This window comes from Rhipicephalus microplus, chromosome 3 (assembly GCF_043290135.1).
Source record: "Rhipicephalus microplus isolate Deutch F79 chromosome 3, USDA_Rmic, whole genome shotgun sequence".
Classification (NCBI taxonomy): domain Eukaryota; kingdom Metazoa; phylum Arthropoda; class Arachnida; order Ixodida; family Ixodidae; genus Rhipicephalus; species Rhipicephalus microplus.
This window is the reverse complement of record NC_134702.1, coordinates 255630757-255648149: the sequence shown is the minus strand read 5'-3', so window position 1 is coordinate 255648149 and position 17393 is coordinate 255630757. Positions and strand designations below refer to the sequence as shown.

The following is a 17393-nucleotide window of genomic DNA, read 5'->3' as shown; positions in this document are numbered from 1 at the left end:
CAGCAGGCGTGAAACCTTAGTAACTCCCCTTCCACTGAACAGTGAGTGAGTGAACAAGCTTTATTTAACCAGCGGATTGAGGCGTTGGCCTAAGCCGCACCAGGGGTGGCGGAGAGACCCTGTCTCTCAGCCGCCTCCCGTGCTCGCTGGATGGCCGATCTGAGCTGATCAGCGCGGCTGTCCACCGCGCCCCAAGCTGTTCTGGGTGGACTACATTGGCGTCCTGTATCTGTGTGCATTTCCATAACATATGCTCTAGAAAGGCGCGTCTCATGCTACATAGTTTACACGAGTCATCTGGGTATAGTTCGGGGTAGATGCGATTTAGGTGCTTCGGGTTGGGAAATGTTCTAGTTTGAAGTCGCCTCCAGTCAACCTCCTGAGATCTGTCTAATGTGGAGCTATGTGGTGGAAATCTGCGCCTCGACTTTTGGTAGAATCGGATAATGTCGCAGAACCTAAACATTCTGTCCCTCTCCCACCACTCATCTCCTCCCAGTACCTCATGTGAATCTCCATTGCGAGTGCGGTAAGTGAGACCTCGCGCTACGTGGTGAGCCTCCTCGTTGAGGTTGGGAATGAGCGACGCACACGGGGTGTGGGCTGGGAACCATATAATATACCTTTCTTCGAATTCCTCGGATGATATGAGATTTGCCTTGCGGAGGAGTATGTTGGCTGTCTCGGGAGATATTCTTCCTCGTGCATAGTTACGGATTGCTGACTGCGAGTCGCTGATGACATACCTACACTTTGGGGAAATTATGGCCTTTGCAATAGCCACCTCTTCCGAGATTTCTGAATTATCCGAGCGTATGGAGCACACGTTTACGCATTTGCAGTCGGTGTTTATTACTGCCGCAACGTAGGATTTGTGACAAGGGCACTCCGCTGCGTCTACGAACAACGCTTCCTTGTCTCTGCTGTAGGCCTTAAGCAGAGTTCTAGCGCGGCTTTCTCTTCTGCCCTGATTAAATTCGGGGTGCATGTTTTTGGGCAGATTGGGGACCTGGATCTTTTCCCTGATCACATTTAAAACCGACACTTTACTTCCTTGTTGCCTATGGTAATTTATCCCCATCTTGTCAAGGATATTCCGTCCTGTGCGCGTGCTGGCTAGCCTCTCCAACTGGGCAATCTGTTGCGCGTCTATCTGCTCCTCTAAAGTGTTATGTAAACCCAGTTGAAACAGTTTTTCGTTGCTGGTGCTATCTGGAAGGCCCAAAGCTTGTTTGTACACCTTTCATATGAGTGCGTTGATTTTGAGTTTTTCGGCTGTATACCAGTTTAGATATGCCGCTACGTATATAATGTGACTTATGGCGAATGAATAAATAAGCCTGATGACGTTACCCTCCTTCTTGCCTTGGTGTTTGTTGGTGACTCTCTTGATTAGCCGTATTGCGTTGGTGACTTTGGTTACTAACCTCTTGACGGTTTCACCGTTTGTACCCTTAGACTCGATGATGAGTCCAAGGACTCTGGTTTGTTGCACTATAGGAATAGTCCTGCCGTTTTTGGTGTGAATTTGGATCTCTTCATAAGCACGGTCCCGGTTGTATCCCTTGGGTGGTCTGCCTTTAAGCGTTGGGCGATAGAGGAGGAGTTCGGATTTATCTGGCGAGCACTCGAGGCCAGTACCATCAAGATACTCCTCAATAGTGGTGGCGGCCTCCTGTAGTCTCTGCTCTATCTCTCCGTCACTACCTTCACACGCCCAGATGGTGATATCATCTGCATATATAGAATGATGTATTCCGTATATTGAGTTCAGCCGCGCCGGGAGTCCTATCATTATGAGATTAAACAGCATTGGCGATATGACCGAACCCTGCGGGGTACCAGCACTGCCCATAAGCCTTTCCTCAGATCTCAGTTCTCCCATTACGATAGATGCCGTTCTGTCTGTTAGGAAGTCCTTGACATAGTTATACGCTCTTGATCCTAAGCTTAATTGGCAGATCTGATGTAAGATAGCCGTATGCGATGCTTTGTCGAAGCCTTTTTTAAGGTCTAACCCTAAGATCGCCCGGGTAGCTCTTGTTTTGTTGTCTAGAATCTGCTGCTTAATTTGCAGCATGGCGTCTTGCGTGGAGAGCCGTGTGCGGAACACCAACAGAAAATCTGGGTAGATTTTGTTCTCCTCAAGATAAGTGTAGATTCTGTCTAGAAAAGCGTGTTCCATCAGCTTCCCAGCACAAGACGTTAGTGACATTGGGCGTAAATTCGATAGATCGGGGGGTTTCCCGGGCTTGGGGATGAGGATTACTTTAGCTTTTTCCCCACTGTTTTGGTATAGTGCCCTCGGTCCAGCACTTGTTAATATATTGCGTGATGTTCTCTATGGCTTGGTCGTCAAGGTTCCGTAGTGTTCTGTTAGTGATCCCGTCTGGTCCCGGTGCAGATTTGGTGTTTAGCTTCTGTAGCGCGGCTCTGATTGCAGCCACAGTAAACTCCTCATCTAAGAGCTCGATCGGGCCTCCGGAATATGGTCCGTGCTCTATGACAGGCATGGCGGGAATGTACGTGTTGCTAGCCTCAGCGATAAAGTCCTCCTCACTGCCGTTGTACTGGTGCACCAGTTTACGCAAGGTTTGCTTGTGTGCTGATTTGGTGTTATCTGGGTCTAGCAGGTGTTTGAGCATGCGCCATGTCTGACCAGCATTCATTTGGCCTACGAGACTATTACAAACTTGGTCCCATTGCTGTTTGCTTAGCTGCTTACAATGTTCTTCGATCTGTTTGTTCAGCTTGGCTATGCGCTTGCGCAAGGGCCTGTTGTGCCTCTGTCCCCGCCATCTATTCTGCAGTGATTGCTTGGCCTTCCAAATTTGTGCGAGACGGCTACCAATCTGCTCTAGGGGTGGACTTGAAGTGATACTTCGCGTTGCCTCGCTGACGTCGTTATTGACATCTTTGATCCAATCTTCTATGTTGCTGATAGGGTCTTGTTTTTTCGCGTTTCTGACTTTCCGAAACTTATCCCAGTCAGTCCATCTAATCTGTCTCTGAATTTTGCGGCAGCCATGGTTTCTATCCTGATTTCTAATATTCGATGATCACTCCCCAGATCATCGAATGTGTTTCTCCATTTAGCGGTCCCCGCGTTACGAACTAACGTTAAGTCTGGAGTGGTGTCTCTTGCAAGCCCGGTTCCTATACTCGTAGGGGAGCCGGGGTCATCCACTGAACAGATTCTTAAAGTTTTTGGGCCATTGAACTCGTGAGCTTAGAAGCTCTTTCAGCGAATTCATTCCATGGTTACTTAAAAAAGTATTTCAGGGACCCTTTTAAGTCTTGCAATCTGGTAATGTGTGAGCAGCAGGTTCATCTTGGTTTGAACAAGGTCTCCGAATGGGCAGAGCAAACGGGTTCTGGCTGAATCAACAGCAAAAAAAAAAAAAACGCACATGTGTCTTGTTCTCCAGGAAGAGAGGTATTCATTCCGAAGATGACATTCAACTGCATGGTCAACGTCTGTATGCTAATGCCGAACATAAATTCTTAGGCCTTATCCTGGACACCAAGCTAACCTCTACAGTACGCATGAAGTATTTGGGTGTCGAAGAAAAAAAAAATTGGCAGATCCCACGTACCGTGTGAGTCGATGTTATGCGAAGCAAGCGGAGATCCGATTGTGTCGTATTTTTTTTATTGGACGAAGCGTAACGAACTAATGCTAAAGATATGTACAAATGTTGTACGCATAGACATATGATATGTTAAATAGTCGCATGTTCATTGTTGCGTAACGATGCCACCAACAACATGGATATTAGAAACATTAGAAGTGGTAAGCTGATATGTAGTGGTTTTGCCAGTGAGGATGGTGGCCCTAGAACATGCTGTAAGAATAAGTTAGGTGCTGACACTCGCCGCTCCGCGCAAAGAGAGGGCGTGAGCAGATTGTGTTCGCTGATGACCTTGAGCTACGAGTAGTTTACGTCGCGTGAGTTCAGATGGCACTACTGTATGAGGCGTCAGGTATTCGTGCACGAAAGGACATATTCCTGAAAGCTTTCTGCGCTTGGGATTTTGTGATTCAGAAACGCGTTCCCCTGTGCCTGTGAGCAGCTGCCAGTACACTTAGCTGATTCGCGCTTTGTGATACAGTGCGCCTATACTTCGATGCCGCATATCGTATGACCCCTAGTAGGCGTCAGCGGATTTGTCGCTGCCTGCGCCTTGAAATGGGCAAGTGGTTTTCCGTCCCGAATCACAAGTGGGGCTATCGGACTTGTACGGTGCGTGCGTTGCTTTTCAAGGCTCCACGTGAACCAGAGCGCTTGGATAAGTGGTGACGGGCGATCCCGAGAGATGACGTAATCTTGCAGTCATATGTGCGCGAAGCATTTCCCGGAAGAAGCGATATCTGTCACATATCATGCAGAATACAAGGGAAACGTCCTGATGAACGCACTACGCTCACTTGTATTGAATGCTGCGGCGGTCATTTTACCGGGCGGCCCAAAGGACCTGACCGTACAACAAAAAAACCAAGAAAGCTTTGCGAAAACGCCTAGCTCTACTACCTACTTCTTGGAAGCGATGGGGGCCAAAAGGTTCAACTGCATCTGAACTCTAAACTTACTGTGCGTGTAGACTGTGATTCTACAGTATGGCGTTGATGAATCAACAGGCACGCGTGCAAGATGCAGCGCTTCGACTTCATCAGCGACGGGCCTCCTCCACCTGTAAAGGAGAATGCGTCTCAACCCGACACTGATAGCGTGGGCTTATGCGCTACCGACTCAGTTCCTCATCATAGCGGAAAATTAGTTTCTTGTTTTAAATTCAGATTTCATTTTTTAAAGCTGCCTCATCTATGCCTGTGTGGACCAAGAAAAATGAAATGTTGGACAATAACCAGTGAACAGAAATCCTTGTACACACCGTTTCTGTGATGCAGTCTTGCGTTTTTTAACACTTACTGTACTCACGTGATTATAATTGGTTTGACATGCTTGATGACGTGAAGCCAGATTTTGTCGTTTTTTGAATGTCTCCAGCACATCATCGTCGCCGTCTTGCAACAGTGGCGGCGCACTTCAGGCAGCAACACCGTTTATTAGGGTGAATGCCTTAACCTCATATACATAATCAAACGGGAAATATTATTGTTTCCGTCCTGTGCCGGTGCCGTAAAGAACAAGCTGCACAAAATGTACGGCTTAGACAGGGAATGCGAGTGCGCTCGCATTCCCTGTCTAAGCAATTCATCAAATTGAATTCTTTGCGGCCTAATAAAACAGTGTGAAGTATGACTTAGCGCAATTAGCGCTGCAGTATGTGTAAATAAATAAATGTATACATAATTAAACAAATAAATAAATAAGTAAATAAATCGCACTGGCCCTACAGTGCCGACATGGGTGTGGAACGGGTTAACTCTAGGTGCACCTTCGGGACCCAATGATGTTCTTCCCACAATACCATGCTGCTTGCTTTGCCAGAGGCCAAAACAAAGTCCTCTGCGTGACGTTAACAGCAAGACTGGCAAGGATAGCGTGCCGATTTAAGTTCTTAATAGAGCTCGTGTAAGTTTTTTGATACATAAGTTCAAAGCTTTCTGAAGTTTTTTTGTTCACTTTGCTGAACAACCAGAACGTGAACGCGATATCCGCGCTTGTACACACGCACACACACACACACACATGCACTCACATACACCCACAAACACATGCACGTGAACAATCGCATCCGTGTGCGCCCTCGGGCTGCTATCCTTATATTTATTGCAAACACTCCAAATTTACTCTCATGGATAACTCTGCTTTTTGTTCTGAACCAAAGATGCCGACGCCGCCCACACCAGAATTCCAGCGAAGTGATCTTTAGTGTTGTCGCGTCAAAATGCGACCGCTCTAGGCCAACGTTTGCTGCTGTCGGAGGATTTATATGACAAAAACACTGCTAGCAAAGAAACTACATATGAAAGTAGGACATTAGTTTCGTTGCAGCAGAGTCACAGTGTATTAATTTATTGACATTCATGCACATGTGCATATAGAGCATAAACAAGCGAGGCTCCGCACCACTAACCTTCTAAACGCGGATCGGAGTCGCTCCCCTGTAAGTGCCTAGACCCAGTAAAGTCACTGGACACACCCTCCGTTAGCGCCATCTGTCGCATGAAACGGAAACAACCTGGCGGCGAACACAATAGGGACACGGCGCCTAACTTATTCTTACACCGTGCCCTAGGCACCGCTTGATAAATGTGCTTCAGTGGATGGCGCTTTACGATATTTATTCTATGCGTTCCTTTGGTGAACGCTGCCGATGCCAGCTTTTAGGGGCGAAGCTGCTTAGGGCCGAGCTAGTTGGCGTCCATCACCCCCAGAAAACCCAAACTGAAGCAGCAGTACACCTGCACAACAAAAGAATAAAAGATGTGTAAAAAAATATACCTTATGTGTAATCGACTATATCACAGCACAATACATGATCACTCGTGCTACCTGTCTGTCCATCTGTGCGTCCACTTGTGTGTCTGTCCTTTATAGTAGTCAGTGACTTCAACGAAGATAGTATGGGCCTTAGGACCTATAGCTTCGTCCACTGATCATCATTCACTTCGTGTAGATGCACTGATTTTATTGCGATAGCATTTATATAGACCCTCTCGGCTGATTTTTGCCGCCGTCATAAATCGTATATGTATAGGTATCCATATATATATAGAAAAGCAACAAAGAAAAATATTTAAAAAAATGCTTTCCTTTGGCGGAATCGAACGTGTGACCTCTCGCTTCGGGGCGCGCGTTGTTAACCACTGAGCTGCGAAAGCGAACGTTTTTCAGCCTTCAAACGGCAAGCTATTTATCTACACCACTCCTGCCCTGGCTGCCAAAGGGTGGCTGGCAGTGTTGAATAAATAAATAAAAAATAAAAAGTTGGCGGTGCTGATCTCGGTTGAGTGCACTGTAATCTCAGGGGAAATATCAGCGTTTTCAGTATTACCTGCGAGATGGCGCAAATAGCGCGCTCGTCGTAAAGCCCCTATATTTTAGAAAGTAGCAACACTCCTTGATCTAAGCCGACTCACTCTCGCTGCGCCGTGTCGACCTCCTCTCCCCCCCCCCCCTCTTTCGCGGTGCTGGTTCATCTGCAGCGCTGAATGGCTGGGATGCGCGTTACCAGCTAGTCAGGTGACCCTAACGTCACGTGAAGCGCGTGCCAACGAACTTGGCGCACATTTTATTCACCGCGCACGCCATGAACGCTCCAGGCTCCCGCTCTGAATTTGCTTCAGAGTTGAATTCCGAGCTTCGTTCTTCGTGGCGATGCCTGGCTGCTGCGCGTTTCAGTGCAGCAGCACGTTGGAGAAAGGAGTAGAAATATTTTATATTCCCTTAGGCGCAAAAACTGCCGTGCGCGGGAAGCAGTGCAAGAACATCGGTAAAAAGAACTTCGAGTCTTCCAAGCACGCCGTTCCTTGCGAGGTAATCGTTAGCAATTATATATATATATATATATATATATATATATATATATATATATATATATATATATATATATATATATATATATATAAACTTATATATATATATATAAAAAATTACCAACTGCTCACAGTTGGTAATTTTTTCATCCACTTTTCTTTCTTCTTTCTTCTTATTTACATTCCATTGGTTCTAATAACTTCCCCTGTACATTCCTTGGCATTACTGTCTGTTATATCTCATTAATATTGTGTTAAAACACAGAAAAACGAGCCCTTAGGTATACACTTCTTTCCCTTATATATATATATATATATATATATATATATATATATATATATATATATATATATATATATATATATATATATCGGTGAAGTTGTATGGAGACATTATTGTTCATTGTATAACCGTACTCTCCCTCAAGTTCCATAACGAGCACATATAAATGTGGTTTAGTTTTTTCTGAGTGAGTCACTATGCTATGCTGTTTTCTCTGGGTCTTGACAAAGCTTTGTTGGGTTTCCGTGCGTGCATTAATTTTCAAACTATTCACTTTGTAAGCTTAGGTTTGTAACTCGTATAGTGGTGAACGCATGTGTGTGTATGTGTGAGAGAGAGTGTGTGTGTGTGCGGGTGTGCGCGTGCTTGTTTATATGTGTACGTGTCGCCCACTGTGCGTGCACGTGTGCGCCTGTGTTTGCTTTCGATTGTGTATCTCCGTATTTGCGCCGGCGTGTGTGGGTGAGGATCCTATATGTATGTTCATGTGAGTGCGTACGTTTGGTGTGTCTGTATTCACGCTTGTATGTGCGTGCGTGCCGGTACTATGTCTGCGTATGTGAATGCCTGCGTGTGCGTTTGTTTGTGTATGTCTAAATACGCGCGTGCGTATGTGCCTGAGCGCATGCGTGCGCATGTATTCGCGGGCTAGCTTGCACGAGAGCGCGTGCACGCGTGGCATACGTCATCGCTGACGCGCTGCTTGAAACGCCGTCTACTTCCGGTTGCCGCGGCTCCGGCCGTCGACTTCGTCTGTTGCGCTGTAGGAGCGTGCTTGTTGGCGAACCGGGGCAGCCGTAATCGTGCCGGTGTGGACCCTGCGTTGCGCGCACGCCTTCATAGGATCGACAATGCGATAGACCTTACGGGGACACGCCGTGCATCGCACGTGTTGCACGCACGCGGGAAACACGACGAACAACAACAAGCAGCGCGGACAGCTGCTTGCGTACTGACCGGAAGTCGTAGGCGCTTGCTCGACCACTCACCGCATATTTGTCATATTCGGCTCGCCGCGTCACGCGGTGGCGCGAAAGGTCTGGAAAAGAGGCGGGATTGTTTCTTGGAATTTTCGGCGCGCCGGTGGATCGTAGTGCTGCCGCGTGTAGAATCGTTGATCGCGATGGCATTCTGCACACGATGTGCGCGTTTACTTTAAATGTTCGAAAAATATTGGAGGTGGTTTACGGGCCCTCTAAAGTGCTTCCGCTTGTATTTATCGAAGCGCATTGAAAATATATCAGCCACTGTGTTATACCTGGATCGTACATTCATCCAGGTGGTTTTTTCAAGTGACAGAACCTCGTATAATGCCCCAAGAAGCTGAATAAACGAGCGTGCGCATTGATTCTAATGCGGCTACATCGAGCAGGTGGAGGGTTCATGGCTGCGCCGTCCAGGAGAGGGTAAAAATGTGAGAAGAATCGAGGAGAAAAACGCGCGCGCGGAAGAGTGTCACTACTAAGCTCGGCGCCCCGCTGGTCACGACGTGGCGACGCGCGCTCATGCTCACTAGGGTGCCTCGATGCGCGTGTGGGTATAGGGGCACTCTAATCCTCTCATCTCCCGCGCGTACTTTGCCCCGCGGGGAAGGGAGAGAGGGGGGGCAGATGCTCGCGCGTGCGCGCTGTTGTCTCGTGGGGGGAGGGGGGGGGAGAATCGTATGCTTTGGGCTTTTATCTGAACAATAGTGTGGTAGTTACCGGGCACACAAAGGTCACTACGCTAACTGCACCATCTCCACTTGCGAAAAAGTGCTTTTCAGACCCAGTGAATTCTCAACTGAAACAGCTATTCGTGTTCATCTGTACCTGTGAATACATTTTATGTGTGATTTGTGCGTGAGCAAAGCAGTGCACTTTTCGATCTGCTTGCCATTCTTCGCGTGACATTCCAGTTAATTGCTATCGCATTTATTGTCTCACCTTTTTGGCAAAGCTGTGACTTTTTTTTCCCCTAACGCTCTTGAAATAAATAAAGCAATGTCTGTTTGTGGTGTTCCTAGGTTCATATAAGCTGTCAGTCACCTTCATTACATTCCGCTCAATTACAGTTTACCTGATGTGACAACTCTATCGTAGGAGTATATATTATGTAATAACACATTTAGAGCTAGTGGGTTTTCCATACCGAGGTGAAAACAGCGCGTAATGACCAGAATGGACAGACACAAATGAAAAAAAAAAAAAACTCAGCATATCCAGAGAGTGAATTCGATTTGCGTGAGAGATTCAAATAATTTACTACATCGTCTATAACGAACAAAGCGCAATCACCAAACTCCTACGAATACAAAAGTAGCACTGGCCTCGTAACTTTCGTATCTTCTGCCAAGGTGATCTTGCAGGCTATAGTGTGATTAACACTAGATAAGTACTCAGCAGTCACTCTACTGACGTTCGAAAAAGTTATGGGCACTTTGTCTTCCTTAATGACGACCACATCGTTAACCTTAAGCTGGTTGCTATACGCACTTCACAAGCACAAACGGTATTCTTCATACGAATGTTTTCAAAAATCATTTACTATTTCCTGCCTGTACTTTCAATGCTTTCAAGTATAGAAGTGACTTCCCAATGTTTCAGCAATATTAGCACAAGGCAGTGCTAAACTTCCTACCAGTTAGAAAGTGTGAAGGCGTAAGTACAGCTGGATCAGTAATGTCAGCAGAGAGATACGTTAGCGGCTTAGATTTCACTGCTTTTTCTGCTTCGGCAAGGATGGTCACAAGCTGCTCGAAATTGAAGCACCCTTTCCCTAGAGTTTTTCGTAGACAGCTTTTAACAGTGTGAAGAATCCTTTTCCAAAATTCACCCCACCACAGACCACGTTCTGCAATGAATTCCCAAAGTAATGTGGTTAGTAGAGCGAAAGTCCTGCATTTGAAAGTCACTCAAAGTTTGGTACATCACATTTAAGTCACGAGTGGCTGCACGAAAAGCTAGAGCATCGTCGGAATAAACAAAAATAGGCAAGCCATATCGCGACACAAACTGACCGAAAGCCATTGAAAATGACCCCGCTGTCATATCACTGCACAACTCTAAGTGGTTCGCCCGAACGACGGCACATGTAAATATAGGGGTATAAGTTTTCGCAAGGCTGGTTCCTTTAACAAAACTTGGACCAGAAAAGTCAACACCCACAACTGGAAATGGGGGCGATCTCTCCACCTTGTCGGTCAACGGGGGTGCAGTAGGAGCTGAGGCAGGTTCGAGCTTGAATCTAGCACAAAGCTTTCATCTAGAGAACACCTTTTTTACACACTAGCGGTGCGCGCTGTGGGCGATGAGGTATGAGCAGCGCTGGTCAGCTGGTAGTACCTTGAGCATAGCCGCGTACGAAGACTCCGTGATTCTGAGACTATGCAATCCTCTCATATTCTGTTGCTCTGTGTCGAAACGCTTGCGCAGAACAAAGGCATCGCTCGCCAATTTTACTGGTTTGAGCGTGCGCAAGTTTTCTAGGTATTTTCGCTCGATAATTTTCTGGTTCCCAAAACGACGTTTCAAACTTTTCAGTGGATTATCTTAACAAGAATCTGTCACCTGAATACATGCGACGGCTTGAGCTGCAGGTGCATCTAGTAGTGAGACCGAATAACAAAACCAGTATTGGCCTCAGGTTCTCGCGCACAGAGTGCAAGAACATATCCCAAAAGGGTTGCCACTTTGTCATGGTCCCGTCGAAACGAAGAAGCTTTAACTTGGGAAGTCGTGCTCCGAACTCACGTTGTGGAAGCTGTTCATATCTACTTGGTGCATTCTTGCGCCCATGGCTGAATTTGCATTTGACGCCGGCGTAGTGGATGTCTTCAGAACGCCGATGTGCTGCTCGAGCAACACCATAGTACTGTTCGCGGCGCCATCGTACTGCATGACGACCTCATAGTCGTCTGCTGCCAGGTCGTCTGTCACCAAGGCTTTAACCTCGCTATTCAAGGATACAAGTTCCACATTACTGGCGCGTAGAGGGCCGTGCAGAATTCGAAGTCCAGAAAGCTCCAACTGGTTAGACTGGAGCACCTGGTTGACCTAGTTGATGATTTTCGTGTTCTTCGTTTGCCGCGAGGCCCGCTTGTTCTTCACTCGCTCCATGCCAGTGTAGCTCGAAGTGCAGCTCACCCACCCTAGGAATGAAAAGCTCAGGTCATTGTTGGCTTGATTACCGGGTCGTCGGCACCAAATCGATGTGGGAAAACCACGCTTCGGTGTCTAAAAGCGCCAAATGAAAGAGACGCAAACCCGAGCATCCATGTCAAGAAGGGTGTTCTATTTCCTGAATGTTCTTTTCCTCTTAGTCGTTCTCAGTCCTTCTATGTGTGCAGTATTTGCACGGGAGATTTAAACAATTTATAACAATATCATCAATGACGTGACAAACACTGTGTATATTTATACAAGGAATTTTATTATTCCTAAGTGGTAGCTATACATCGCTTCCATTGCCCCTTCATTTTAACGGCTTCATGGTCAAAGTGGTGAATCGGTGATGGGGCATAGTGCAATGTTTGCGAGCACGAAGTAGTGGGCAGTTTGCAAAGGTGGAACTATAGGCGGTCACATACAAACAAGGGAAAGGCACAGTGGGACAATCTGTGGTTCTTTAATGTGCACCTGGATACAAGTACATGACTATCTTGCATTCGATATTGGCTACTTCTCAACATTAGTTGCTTTATGGTTGGTGAAGGGGTGGATTAGGGATGGGGCTTAGTGGGATGTTTGCAAGGACGAAGTAGTGGACAGCTTGCAAAGGTGGAACTATAAGCAGTCACATTCATAAAAGGTATAGGCAGACCCACACCTTCAAGAGCTTCGCCAACTAAAACACAGGTGCAGACATATGTAATGCAATAAAATGGAATAGCCATTAGTATATTCCAAATTGAATGCTTTACGAAAATTGCAATCTCTGTTTGAAACGCAGTTGCAAGACCTGGCGGGACTCCGTGGTAGAATACTTGGCTGCCATGCAGAATGACGGGGTTCAATTCTTGCTGGAAACCTGACATTTTTCTTTACATTCATCGGGTCAATGTAGGGGATGTCAGCTTTTTCTGAATGCTCTGGCATTAAAATTACCCATGTGCATTCTTCCGTTTCTGGGTAGCTATGAGGTGTGAATCACCTGTGCCACATACCCACTTGTGGTTACGTGCTACTGTCGGGTGGAAAATGTTTGACGATGTACACGGTGGGTTTGTGACATTATTCATGTCATGATGAGCGAGTCATATTCGTCAAACATCTTACCCTCCCCTATTAATTTTGCTAAGAGCACCCAGATGTAGGTGACTAGACACACAGACAGATAGATGGAAGACACCTAAAGTGCTTGCAGTACGCAAAAAAAAAAATGTTTTACATTTAAGGCTTGCTGATGTAAATGACCCATTTTGTTCCTTACTTGGTTACTGTATTCTGCAGAAATGACACGACTGATGGATTGGGACAACATAATGAGGGTGGATCAAATACTATAGCTTCCCTGTCTGTCATTTATGATAAAAGTTGTTGTGGTTTTAGGTTCCTAAACCGTGATATGAGGGATGCTGTAAGGGTCTATGCAGGCCCCTGGCACTGGACCATATCCACCAATTTTTTTTCTAAATGGTGGGGAGTGAGCTTGTACGTAGGAATGTGGCCGCCATGGCTCGAATTGGATACTGCACCTTCATGTCATTTATGGGAAGCATTTCTCTTGAATACTTGCTCGAGATTGCACTCGCCCATGACACAAATAAAATAAACCTCATGCCGAATTGCGCGGACGTCCGGCAAGAGTGAGCCGGATGCCATCTTGTCTTGGTTTGTCTGAAAGTTGACGTTCTCATGGCTTTGCATTTGTTGTTGCAATGTCTTGTTGCAGTGTCAAAACCGTCTTCAGGGCCCCTTTAATTTATTACACACCAGATGTCATATTGCACTGGCAAAGCTTAGTTGCGATTGCTTAGTAGCAAGCCTTAGTAGCAATTGCTAGAAGCTGAGCTGGAGACCCAGCACTAGGATGAGCCAGCACCAGATGGAGGTCAGTTCAGGCCCAGCTCTATTGGAGATGCAAGGCCTTACCAGACAATAGAAGCTGGTGATATGGTTTACCATGTACTTGTGCGATTCACGAGGTAATGGCATCCTTTTCAGACACTGCACCGCAATAGTGATGCACACTTAATTGCTTACTTCAAATAGTGTCAGTTCCTGTCACATCTGCATATGCAAGATACAATACTGAGTATCACAAAGAATGTTTTGGTTGTTAATTTCAGATACCAAAAGCGATCACATAATTAAAATCCAATGATTTAAAAGTTTGCAATGGTTTTGCTCACCTATGCCAACTAACGTAACTAGCATAAGCTATGGATGGACGATCAGAAGGACTGAGGAGGGAGCTCACGGGAGTCAAGCGCCAGTTCACTAGTGACACATCACTCCAGGAGCTTTGAGACCTTCTCTTGCGCACTAGCTGTGTGATGTCAGTATTCCTTGGGCATGCACAGCACGGCTCTCAATAAGCCATGCGAAACTGCTCATTCTCGGCCAGCGTAGAGAGAGAGAGAGAGAGAGAGAGAGAGAGAGAGAGAGAGGCAGTTCGTGGTTTGCCATGGGTCATTCTCTTTTAGTCATTTTAGTTTATTCAGCTCAATTATATGAGATGCAGCTCAGTTGCCTAATTTGACTCAGCTTGAAATGCTTAGCTTGTGCAACATAAGCTGCAGTTGCATGTCAGTAGAGTTGTAAGCTGTCTTCTAAGCCTGTGTCATTTGTGTGTAGGTATCCTGATGGACGGTGCAGTGGCAGTTGTGCTGTGAAAGCATGTCTTCCTCAGCTCGACCTCCTGGCCGTTCAACCCTGGCTCGGTCCAAAAGCCTGCGTCTCCCTAGACCTTCTGCACAGCCACAGGTGAGGAAAGTTGTGTGTGCAATCTACAGCACTGCACATGCATGGCAGTTCAAAGGGGAAACGCGAAGTCATTATATAATGATAAATTTTGCATTTTTGTAATGCTGTGGTACACTAAAACTTTGGTAAAATGAACCAGGATAAAATGAAATATCTGTTATAACGAAGTAAATAAAAAATATTCTCACAATACATACACCGATAGAAATATACCTTTGTAACAAATTTTCGGATTCATGAATTTATTTTCATGTATGCTTCAATTTTGTTACAAAGAGGTATTAGTGCATTAGGTACATTACTATGTAAAACACAATAAAAAGGCCAAGTTTTTTGCTTTGATTTTAGCCATAACCACAATGCCACTGAAGACCTGCCAACTCTTTCGATTTTCCCGTAAAATGTACGAATTTTGACTGCGCCTAGAATTTTGCGAATCTTTCCTAAAAATTTACGGAAAATATTTGATTTCTGATAAAAAAAAATGAGGTAAATCAGTGTGGCTTCCACAATTGGTGACAGGGCATTGCCGTAGCTAGACGCGGAGGTCACAAAAACGGCATTGTGCTATATTCCTCCACCAGGAGAGAACAGTGTGTATTGGTCTTATCGTCATCACATACTTGCAAAGTTTCCGGCATTTTCTGGGAGACATTTTATGGCAACCATACGTTTGTATGGTTGCCACGAAAATTTTTCGGAAATTGAAATTTGTGTGCGAGATCTGGCCGCATTGACAAAAATGCAGATCAGTCAGTTCCAGGCTTTTTGTGTGCCAGTCGTATTTTATTATAACAAATTTGAGGGACGTTCATCAAAACGTACAGTAGAGTCTCAGTGATGCAAAACCGTGGCAAATACAAATTCGTGAAATTGCCAAGCCAAATTCATGTGTCCATTGGGCCATAATTCGAATGTTCCGAACACTTTTTTTAATCGCGGCATGTGATATGAACGTTAGTACCGAAATCGTTGAACAAAGATCGATGGAGAGCAGCGTGCTAAAAGCTTCGGGAGTACGCCTGTGACCAGTGCATGCACTGTCTTCTACAGTGTTTGTGGTTGGCATTGCCACAACCACTGTGGACGAAACCGCCGTCGTTCGATATGATCATATTTGGCGATGACGTTACTGACAGAACTCCAAAAGTGTGCATGCGGTCAACGCTCGACCAGTCAAAGCAACGCTACTTTCTGCAAACTCTGTGGACAAAACCGAGGCAGTTGCGATCACAGATAATATAAAATGATTTAGTTTTGAAGGCACTTGGATTGAAAACAATTATCATTTGCCGCCGCCGCCGCGCAGAAAACCGCGATCGCGGCGATGCGATAGCAATCGATCTACGAGCTTGGAGGGCGCATGGCTGACACAGCATTAGTAAAAAGGTGGAAAAGATGTAAAAAAGGCTAGAAGTGTTTTGACGTTCCTGTCCAAAGAACCTAGTTACGAGCAAAGCCAAAGCTTTTGACCCGCGCTTTCACGGCAGCCAACTGCGCCTGTCCGTTCACCTGTGAAGACACATGTGAGTTTGATGGAAATAAATTTTTTTACTAGTTGTTTTGATGACACAAAATTTCGGGAGCGTTTGTGCTTCCCTTATGACACTCACCTTAGTGGGAAACCCTACCCTCGTGTGTTCGGCTGCTCGAAGCTATTATGAGACTGCAACGCCGATGTTTGCGCTAGCCTTTACCCCCACCCCCCCATCTTGTTTTTTTAGTTTTTTTAGTTTTTTCTTTTGGTGTCAAAAATGGGGTGAAACAATTCAGAGCGTCGATTTGACTTATGGCGGCAAAACATGATGTTGCTGTCTTTAAAAGCGAATTCATCCCAGCTACAAATTAAAATAAGAAGTTGGTAATTCCTGTCGCCCCCCTTCCCCGCACAGGGTTTTTACGAATTTTTCTGTTGCCAGGTTGGCAGGTATGCCACTGTGTCAACAAAATGTTGAAGACTGTATATTTCATGTCCCTCCTAGAGAAATCCGTAAGAGCACACTCGTAGCGCCCGTGGGATAGGCAAACCACAAATAAATTGCGTATCAGCAAACCACGTCTTGGCATATGGCCACTGGTCTTAAAGTCATGCCACACAGAGTTACACTTTGCAGAATAAGAATAGGACACACACACAGTACACAAGCATAATTTCTGTCTGGTGGCGACCCAGCAGTATGTGAAAAATGTGGTGCATCATTGACTGTCTTTCACGACCTGCTTGAATGCACATATCTAGACACTATTAGAGAGAAGCATTTCCAGTCATACCAGCAACCTCTCCCACTTCATCCATTACTGTTCATGGGCAGGGAATCTATTTTTAAATATGACTCACATTTATGCTTTTTCAGATTTACAAAATTTATTATGTACCTAGGAAACCTTAGCACAGCTTCTCAACAGAGGCCACTGCTGCGGTAGTTCTCTCACAGAAAAGCACTTTCCTTGGGTTCTTTGGGCACAAAAGACTTTAGAGGCACTTGTGCTATTCACTGCCGATCACCGTGTGCAAAAATGATCACTCATCAGCCTTCAAACAAATATAAACAACCCCATACATCAGTACAATGATTTCATTCTATATATATGTTTTTTACCTTTACTGATAGCGCTTGCTTTTAAGGCTACTTTACAGATGTGCCACACTCCAACATTTCAGATTATTGTTCACAGGGAGTATATCTCACCATAGTAATCGTGCTCTTTAGCCAACAGTGATGTTTGTGCCAAAAAACCCCACATATCATCATAATCATGC

At 45.6% G+C, this 17393-nt stretch overlaps 1 protein-coding gene across 1 annotated transcript in view; it reads left to right on the top strand.

Annotated features, from left to right (window-relative positions):
* Window positions 1-17393, top strand: part of LOC119168599 (uncharacterized) — a 242134-nt gene that overhangs the window by 64687 nt on the left and 160054 nt on the right. Inside the window, exon 2 of the mRNA XM_037419998.2 lies at window positions 14504-14632. Coding sequence (XP_037275895.2) covers window positions 14546-14632 — 87 coding nt within the window. The 5' untranslated portion in view covers window positions 14504-14545. The remainder of the gene's footprint in view (window positions 1-14503; window positions 14633-17393) is intronic.